Below are 10,170 nucleotides of genomic sequence, written 5' to 3' on the forward strand. Positions count from 1 at the left end.
TTCAAGAGTAAATTGGATGCTTATCTTGCTGGGATCCTATGACCCCAGCTGACTTCCTGCCCTTTGGGCAGGGGGCTGGACTCAATGATCTCCCGAGGTCCCTTCCAGCCCTAATGTCTATGAAATCTGTGAAATCTATGAAACCAGTGTTAATTCTGCAAAACATTGGTGCTACCTGATGTGTTTTTTAACAGAGTTAAAATAAATAAACAAATACATCCATACTTATAAAATGTAATTGTTGTTTTGGACCTGTACTGGGCAGTGAAGTTACAGGCTCTGTTACAAAGGTTGTTCCCATTTCTCTACTCTTCCTAGCATGCATAGTCGTTCATGTTCAAGTTAAATAGCACTCTGGATAACCTGAGCTTTTATCTACAGAGTTATAAGTCAGTATGCGGACACTTTTTAATTTTGGAATATCTTGTTCCCACTGGGTATCTCCAGACGTGCGTCAATGTTCGGTACCCTGGGGACAAGTAACAGCAGCTCACTTCTTGTCCCTGGAGAATGCCCATGCCACCTACGCTTTGAAGCTCGCAGCAAGTTTCCCTCGGTGGCATAGGAGATGGGGTCTCCTATGCCTGGGGTCCTGGGGGCTTCCTAGACCTGCAGCTGCGGTGATCCTGCCAGGCAGGAGGGGCCTGGCTCCACTTCTTAGCACCACATGCTGCCCGAGCATACGCTGCTTCTGCTCTTTTTCCCCCCAAGTTTTTCTTGTTCTTGTTGTTGGTTTTTGGGGTTTTTTTGTTTTTTTGACCCCTGGATATTCAGGGGTCAGAACGGGGAGAAGGGGAACAGAGCAGCACACGCTAGGGCAGCGTGCCCTTGCAGTGTGGAGAACTCCAGACTGTGTGATATGTGGAACTGCAAACATGTCTGCGGTGCCACATATTGCATGTCTGAACTCATCTAGATCCACCCGTTGAGTCTAACCAATGGATTAAGTAGCTTCTTTCTTTAAGTTCATATCCTCACTTATCCTGTTTGTTGGTGTTTGTCTACACTTGAACGTTAAGTGGAATGAACTTTATGTTCTAGAGGACTGGCAGGGAGATCTTTGCATACAGAACAGGTATTAAATTCTGTTTTAGCTTACTATGGCCATGAAAGCTCTTAGGTTCAAATTCTGATTGGGATCCTGTTGTGCTAGGGGTACTGTGCTAATCACGTTGAGATGGTCTACGCCTTGAAGAATTCTAAGGCAGGGGTTGGCAATGTTTTTGAGCAGAGTGTCAAAAACAATTGCAACTGCAACCTTGTAAGATGTTGGCCTATCAGGGGTAGACGGCAGGGTACCTGTGAGAGGCCTGATCCTTGTTCTAGCAAACGGCCCATCCCTTTTCCCAAGGCGCACATGCTAAGCAAAATGCCTTTGCATGCCACACTCTAGTACGCATGCTGGGAGTTGCCTACCCCTGATTTGGGGTGTAGTTGCACAAAGAAGTTACCACAGGTAAGTTAGGTGTGAACTTGTTGCACTTCACTTGCTCCTCTGTACTGCCTGCTTTATGCTTTTACTCTATGATAAATATGCAAGAGTTTATTTACTGAGGGGTAAGCTACCTGGCACTTACTGTGGAACAAGTGTATAGACATGGGGAGTTATGGCCAAGTATATGATGTGCTACAAGTTTGTATGTCAGTCACCTTGTGACTTGCTTTTATGTCATCATCTATAGTTGTATAGACTAGTTGCATCCATTGTTAGATAACTTAAAGATAAGTTATACATATATTACATACACAAATCCTATTACATGTAATAGAAGTAGTACTTGCCTGCCACGGTATTGTTTCAAATAAATGATCCTGACTAGTTAAAATTGTAGTTTCAATTGCAAGTGTGTATTTTGCCTGAAGCAGAATTGCACAAGTATTTAAAGGAGTAGTTGTACTACAGTTGGCAAGAAAACTGAACAGAAATGCTGATGCATATGTAGGAACGTTCCTTAGTAGCATTTTTTTTATGATATACCAACACAATAGACTGAGCCATAATGAAGGTGGCAACTTTCAGCATTTCAGAGCAAGTTAGTGTATATCCGTGCTAATAATTTTGAAGTTTCAACTGTGATAATTGTTTGGAATTTACCATCTAGCAACTAACTGGCACATGTGAAGGGATAGTTACTGGTGGACAATCACCTTTGGTCCAATCAGATAAACGGAGGGAAGAAAAGGAGAGAGTAACACTGATGTCTGACTACAGCATCTGATGACATGAGCTTGGGATCGCAAAAGCTCATGCTAAACATTTAATTTATTTAGTTTACAAGGTATAAATCTACCTGCCTTCTGCCTAACTTTAGACTAATGTGGCTAATTACATCTCCCTACAGTGCATGAAGCCTTAACTGGTACTCGTATTTCACCACTTGATGGTGGAAAAGGTGAAGGATCCCTATTATTTTTACTAATCTTTCCACGGCAGATGACAGTTTTAAATCTGTGATGGCTTCATTTTGTGCTTGTAGCAAATATATATCCAGGTTAAATAATGCCTGAACTACCAGTTTTCTATCATTCTAGTAACTAGAGAAATGGGAATGGAAAGGGCTTTTAACATGATTTAATCCATTTACCAAGATGGGGTCAGTTGCAGCTAAGTATCATTCACGAATGATTTGTCTGTTCTGTTTTTAAAAACATCCAGTGATGAAAACTCAAATATCTCCCTAGACAACAGAAATAGATCTGGGACAAGGAACCATCACCAAGAACTTTCTGTCCCAGGGGAGTGCCCTAAGCATTAGGATTCTGACTCAGGCGCTGCAGTGTTTTACAGGTTCTGGTTTAGTATTATTTTGTTCTCTGAAAGTACTATCTTGTAACCACTACTGGGAAGTCATTTTCTTTTTGTTTTTGTTCTCATATAGAAACATCAGGTTTTTGCTAACGTGGGTTAGTATTCTATTCCTGGCTCCTAGAATAGTATTTTGTTCCTACAAATTCATTATGGTCCTACAGCATTTAAACATGTAGGCTCTTTCTGAGATGAAAAGTTCTAGTATATTAGATGGTCTGAGAATAAGAATTCTTCCCTGGGAAATAAAGTAAAACTAATTCAATAACTAATATAATTCATGAATATTTATTGTAGCTGACTGAATATGACGAAACAAATAATTGGTTCTTTTAAAATTCAGAGCCACAAAATAAGCTGTTAGCTTTTATGTTCTGGAGAAATAAGTTATGAAATGCCGTGCACAGGTGGAAGTATTGTAGCCAATTAAATTAATCCAAGGTGCGATTATTGCTAATTGAAAACTTTTCTTGAGAGATTGGGATTCATTTTAAAACGGACCATAGGTGTTATAACTTAGTATAACTAAGTAAGTACTAAAGTATTAGTTGCTTGTTATGCTAAGAATTACTTATTTACATTAAAGTATATTTTATACTTAAATTCCTTCTAATTACAAGCTGTTAATATGGGCATTGCCCGGGAGCATGTTCTTACCCTGCAGCAATGGTGAAGTAGACTCTGCATTTATTGTGGGTAAGAGCATGTTTGCAGGCAGTTAACTGCTGTAGCATTGTAGACTCTGATGCTTTCTCTGAGTTCAGACTCCACATCTGAAACAGCTTTTGAAGCTGCAATGCAGCTTTTTTTGTGTTTTGAAACCTGAGCTTTAGGCCACCTGAGCCTGCTGGCTTATTCGCTTAGTTGTTTCTGGATGCTCCTATGGAACTCCTCCCTGCGTCTGGGCACTCCAGGTTCTTTAGTAATGTCTTTGGGGACAAAATGTGAGGGGAAACAATGAACAGTCTTAACCAAGGACTTGAATTCATGGCCTTTATTTTGGTATTTGAGAGTTTCCAATCCTTAAACACATGTGTGAAAGATCCTTAAAATGTCCTGAGATGGTCCCCTCCCACCAAAATTTGCTATTGTCCCTTCTGTGAGTCTGAGGTTGTCAGCATTAAGCTAAGGCGGCCTTCCCTGCACATATGTGGTGGTGATCTGCTACCGTGTGCCAAAGCTGCACCTCTTTTTAAAGCTTTTTCTTTATTCATATGGCTACCCTGAAAAGCTGCAGATTCATCATCCCTTGTTAGGAGATGCATTGTTCTATGGAGCTATCTATGCTTACAATTGAGTGAAAACAGATGGCTTCAGGGGTGGACCTCCAGTGAGTTGCTGTGTACCTTTTCTGGGTAGGGCACTTATCAGGAATACAGTTCAGTAACCTACCTTGGATAAGGCTTATTGAGTAGCACAAAATGGAGTTTACAGTTAATTAGGCATAACCCGTTATATCACGTTACATTTCTGAAAATTGAACCTCAGGTTGTGGCAAGTTGTGGCACCTAAAAAATCATATTTGCTTGAAAATTTAGAATTTTTTTGTTCCCAAGAAAAGACTTGCAGATCTCAGTAAAATGTACTCCTCAGTAGCCCTGTTTACACTGCAGGAATTCACGTCAGTGTTGTTCACCCTCAGTTGCTTGAAAGGCAACTTGCATACATAATGAGTGCATGGTGTCTGTAGCCATACACAAAAACCCCTCTTAATTTGATTCTTTTTTTCAGTACAATTTATGCCTGAAATTACTAAGGATAAACCCTGAGATCTTTGCCAGCATATGCTTTGTACTCTAACAGTTAGTGCAGTGTGAATGCTAAGAACCGTCAGGGATGATAGCCTCCTCAGACACAACTTAAAAAAAAATAAATCTGAGTACTTCCCCCTCTGGTCCTGCTGCGCACCCCACAATAATAGTTCTTTCTCCCTCTACAGTTGAGAAGGTCTTCAGCAGATAGTTGTTGTAGACTCCACAATATCCCAACCATATCTCACCTCACTCCTTTTGTTCCTATTTCATATTGGTTGTCTTGGTTCAGCTGTGCAACCAGACTCAGCCGGTGAAGTGCTGAGTGCTCTCAGTTGCAAGTCGCATTAACAGTGATGCACGGGGCAGTCGCCTGCACTGTTTTTTATGCAGTCCAAACTGACAGACCTTCTGCCTCTCATCAGATCATAATTTCCTTCTGACCAACCTGTTGCCCCAGAGCAGGACTTTAAACTAAGGAGCCATTGATGACTTACTGACTGAGCATCTGAAATTTTATTTCAAAGGATAACAGTTTCCTAAAATTATAAGCAATAATTTTGTTCCAAGTCCTTATTTTTCATCTCAACTGTTCCTACAGTAAAAGTTTCTTCTATGTATAGTCAGGCAAAAAACCTTTAACCTAATTTGGAAGGTACAGAAAAGAAAGATAACATGAGGAAAAAATGATGAATGAATGAATGTGGACGTCCTCGTTTGGTATCAATCCAATGTGAAATTGAATTGGAGGCCTGTGCCTTCACAAGCAGTTATCTGCTAATGAGAAGTCAGCATGGTGGTATGAGGATCTTTGATTAACTGACAACCTTTTGAAGACAGCTGAGAGAGTGAGCTCTTAGGTTTAGTAGGTCTTCCTTTTTTTGGCTGGAGAGCTGTCACAAATGCCTCTCTTCATCCCTGAGCTGCTTACCTCCAGTTAGGAGGAGCAGTGGAAAGCTTTTAATCCCTTGTCATGCTCCAGGTAGGATCATTTTGATCATTGCCAATTCATGTATCGTTCCCAAATCTGAGTCAGAGACACTAAAATTAAATGCATGTATTTACAATTCTTATGCTGCTTTCTTACAGTGATTCTCTTAGATCTTAACAACTGAAAGTATATAAAAATAGGTAAAAACCGGTAGATCTTTGCTGCCAGTGTACTATTTTGTACCATATAGCAGCACATTAATGCAACAACTTTCCAGAAGCTTCCTCTTAGTACTATATGCCTTTCTTGGCTTAGAAGAAGGAAAACTCCGGGTGCACCAATAGAGATTTTGGGGGCTGATACCGATAGCTGATTTTTTTTTTTTAAGGAGGCATATTGGCCAATACCAGTCTGATTTCTGGTACAGCTGCATACAACTGGTAAGTCTGTTGTGGGGTGGAGGGGGAGCAGGCAGGCACTGCCCAGCTGGGGCAGGGCGTGGAATGGAGCCGTGGCTCATCCAGGGTGCATTTGGGGGAGGGGGGGGGCTCTTGCTGTTGCACACATCTTGGGAGGATGGGGGGGAGGGGCATGTGCACCAGATCTGCGCAACATGTGGGTGGGGAGGGCTGCAGCTGCAACCTGGGGTTGGCACCGGGCAGGAGGCGGTGGTGGCTCTGGCAGTAGGCTTTGGGGAGGGTTGCAGCCACTCCAAAAATCACTATAGCTGTCCTATAACCCCCTTTCCAGTGCTGACACTGCCTGCCCCATGCAGATCTGTGGCACACTTGCTTCCCATCCCCCTCCCCCCACCATGCCCTCCCAGACAAGTGGTGGAAGCTGCCGGATGAGCCGCTGAATGACCTGTGCACAAGTGGCAGGAGCCGCACCTCTCGCTTCCCGTGCACCCTGGACAAGCTGTGGTTCCATCCCACGCCCCAGCCCCACACCCTCCTCACTGTGGGGTGCCTTGATCTACACCCCCACTTCTATCACAACAGACTTACCATGTGCATGCAGCTCTCCAGGCTGCCCGCTGTGCTTCTTACTGCCTATGTGCTATGGTGCAGCTGCACGCATGCTCCGGCCATTTATCAGCCAAATTATTGGCCACATCAGGCCAATTTCCGATACAGACAATTTTCTTTATATTAGTGCTGATCTGATATTGGACCAATGTATTGGTGCACCTCTAAGGAAAACTCGTACCTGTAGCATGAGGAGTTAGTACTGGAACAGAGAGCCTGATATGTGATAGCTTTCCTTTCTGCAAATGACTTGCATCAAGAACTCTATAATCTACTCTTCTCTTTATGTTGATACTACATTTGTTTTGATGAAGTCAAAGAATAGTTTTTTAGACTTCCAGGACCTATGGGGCTTTATTTTAAAATGTAACATATAATCTCTGTAATCTAATCAATTTAGTTGTATCGGTTTCTTATTCAGAAACTTAAACCAGCCCATATGCTGTCTTTCTGCAGTTTTCATGCAATTTGTAGTTTGAGAACACCTGGATTAGCCAAAATGTTTGTAGTAACTTTTTAAAAATTGAATATGCAGCAATGTTTGGGTTGCAGACATTGCAGAGTGATACTGTTCTCTTAAGAATGGTTCCTACTGAAATTTAGAAATGATATTTTTATGATATTTGCATCATCTAAAAATACTTTAGTTTCAAATTTCTGCTAAGATATTGATCTTTTAATATCTTTTGAAGTGGAGGTGGGGGAAAATTAGAGGTTAGAGAACTTTTTCTGGTATATGCTGTCATTCCATTTATGGAATTTTAGTGATCTGTTTTGTTGGGGACTGTTGAAATGGATAGTGAAATAATACTTAAATTGGCACATGGTAGCAAATAGTAACTGATGAGATTTTCAGCAAATGGATAGTTTACTTTCAGTGAGATTTAACTCTTAAGTTCCTTACAGTATGAGCAGGTGGGCTGTGTTGTTGCAAGGTAAAAGGGAGCAGGGATTTATCACACAATAGCTGTTATGTGATGATTGCCCACAGTGCAGCTCTTAGTGTATGAAAGTTGACCCAAAGTTAACTGTTAGCTGTCAGTAAAAAAGGATATGAATCAGTTAGCTCTCAGGGTTAGTGTTCCTCCATCATGGTTTAATAGCTTCCACATTATCATTTACCAGTTGACACCTAGTAAATTTTCACTCCACTGTACCACACAGTAAATTGTTTGTGTGTGGCAGTCCTTCCATCCTTTTGAAAATTTCATTCAGTTGTCCTTGAAGTTGTAATGATTACAGATTGTAAATGTGTTGTGAGTATTGTGTAGATCCTATCTAATAATATTCAGCTGATCGCTCTTCTAATATGCTTATTGTAATACAGTTGAAAAGAAATGGGTTAAATCAGTACTTCAAAGAATTTTCAATGCAGTAGTAAGCTTAATCTTTAAAAAGTATTCAGAATATTGAAGGTTGTTAGGAATATATTATAGTAGTTAAACAAGTGCCTCTGAGAAGCATTTTCAACCGTTGAAATGATAGGAATTTCATTTTAAAACCACATAAAAGGCATTGTTGTATTTGATCACCTTTAAAAGTTCAGATGGAATTGTGTTTTAAGAGTACCAGACTTTTAAAAAAATTACTTCCTTTTAATGAGTTAGACTGCAGTTTTAGATGAAAATTGTAAGGAGAAATGTACCAAATCATAATTATAGCAAATATTTCTAAGATTAGTTGAAATGCATTATATTTTGGGGAGAGTTCCTGATTCAGATGTTGGTACCTGGAGATGGTGTTTGCAATACAGAATTTTACCAAAAAATTCTTATCTGTACTGCCAACATTTCAGTTTTGCCAGCATTATTATTGGGTTCCTACTATGCACAAGTGACTTGATCTAATGTAGGTCAACTGTCGGTAGCATTAGATATAGCCTGGTTTAATGCATCTTGCATAAATAGCTTCTTTTCCATATAGCAGAAGATTAAGACTTACAATGCTCTTAATACTCAAACAGAAACATCTCATCAATGTGTTATGTTCCATGCAAATGATATTCACCCCTTTTAAAAAAAGCTGGCCTTCTAATAGTTTGAAAGCCAACCACAAGCCTATTAATGAAATCCAAGAGGCACCTTTTTCTTGAACAGAAAAATAGATCTAGAATAATGTCCAAGGCTGTCTTATACATTAGACTTTTGAAATCTTGTTACTAATGATACAGTGCTGCTAGTAGTAGCAGGCTTCCAGCTAGTAACCAGTTGGACCTGCCCATGGTAAGAACACCAGTACTCTATCTGTATTAGTTTCCAATGTTGCTAGCCAGAGAAGTGTATTGGTGGTAATAAAATGGTGAGCAGTGTACACAAGGGGAGTGTATTGTAGGTCTATACTGGATATCCTCTTTATATTAGAGGCAATATTGTTAAGAACTTTTTAGCAAAAGTGTTCATTGTGTATCTTGTCCACTTGTGTACTGTGTGTAAGAACGTGTGCATTTCTTTTGTAGCCACGCCATGAATACTTTAATGTCCCAGTGTACTAAATGACTTCATTCATCATGCATGCAGAGTTCAGAGAGGAGGTAGACCTGACTTACTCGAGGCAGAGAACATTATCCTCAGCTTGGTGCATCCAATCATCTTGAACACAATAGAATATTACAACCATTATCTTTGCTGTTGTACTTTCTTTCCCCTCTTCTGTTTACATTGTTGTCTCCTCATGTCTTATCTTGATAAAACTTGTTCTCGTCAGTATATGATTTAATTTCTTGCTATGTGAAAAGTTTTTAAAGTGGTGTTCTAACATTTGTCTGGAAATCTATTTCAGCTTAAATCTGCATATACATTACTTGACCTGAATTTAACTTTTAAATAGTTAACCTATGGTGGTACTTAAAAATTAGTATTTAATAACTGACAGAATAATTTAGATGTTTACATAGAGCAAGTAGCTATCCCGTTAGGTACCGTGAGCCTCTCTTTAAAATGCAGAGAATGTATACATACACCCTTCTAACATATAGATGACATATTGCACATAAAGCTATGAGTGAGTAAAAATGTACACTTTTGTGTGTATAATTTATAAAATGTGTACACACCTCTACAGAAAAGCTCAAAAATAATACAATTTTCCTTCCTTTTAAAAAGTCTTTGTTGAGGCAGTGGTGATTTACTATCTAAGGTACCAATAGAGACAAGATGAAGGGGAGAAATTGTTATGTCTGTCCTCTGGTGCTCTGCATGGGTAATGCCTTCTGGCAATGCAAAACTCAAGAGTTTTGACACTATATTGATATGTTTTAAAGGTTGAATAATGTGTAGTTTCTAGCATTGAACAATTATTTTTTCCAGTTATAAGAATTAAAATTACTAGATAAGTTCATTCCCTTCTGCCACCCAGTAGTTTATAAAGCCTGTTGTTCAGTCGTCAGTGGCATATTGAAATCTTAGTCTTCGTTAATCAGTATTTTTAGTTTTAAATACAAGATCTATTGTTTAACAGAAAGGTAACTGCCACTTTAAAAATATTAAAATAAACTAGTCTTAATGTATGAAGAGCAAGGAAAAGATATATATTTCTCCCTGTTGTTTAGTAAGACTGACTATTATGCTGTAATATATATAATTGACTTTCTTTGGAAGCAGAGTTTTATATAACCTTAAATAGAAAGGGTTTGGTTAAATAAAGCAACCTTGCTTA

The 10,170-nt window shown here is 39.5% G+C and overlaps 1 protein-coding gene across 6 annotated transcripts in view; it reads left to right on the forward strand.

The window, feature by feature from the left end:
- AP1S2 (adaptor related protein complex 1 sigma 2 subunit) overlaps positions 1-10,170 on the forward strand; it is a 46,456-nt gene that overhangs the window by 29,617 nt on the left and 6,669 nt on the right. For 2 of the 6 annotated variants that reach the window (XR_002099818.1, XM_019529276.1), the window contains one exon: positions 8,972-9,610. The exons of the other annotated variants lie outside the window; for them this stretch is intronic. Coding sequence is in view for 1 of the 2 variants with exons in the window: in XM_019529276.1 (XP_019384821.1) it covers positions 8,972-9,007 (36 nt within the window). In the remaining variant the exon portion in view is untranslated. Of the gene's footprint in view, positions 1-8,971; positions 9,611-10,170 lie in introns of those variants that run through there. 6 annotated transcript variants of the gene reach the window in all.

Source organism: Crocodylus porosus, unplaced genomic scaffold (assembly GCF_001723895.1).
Source record: "Crocodylus porosus isolate Cpor-Errol unplaced genomic scaffold, CroPor_comp1, whole genome shotgun sequence".
NCBI lineage: Eukaryota > Metazoa > Chordata > Crocodylia > Crocodylidae > Crocodylus > Crocodylus porosus.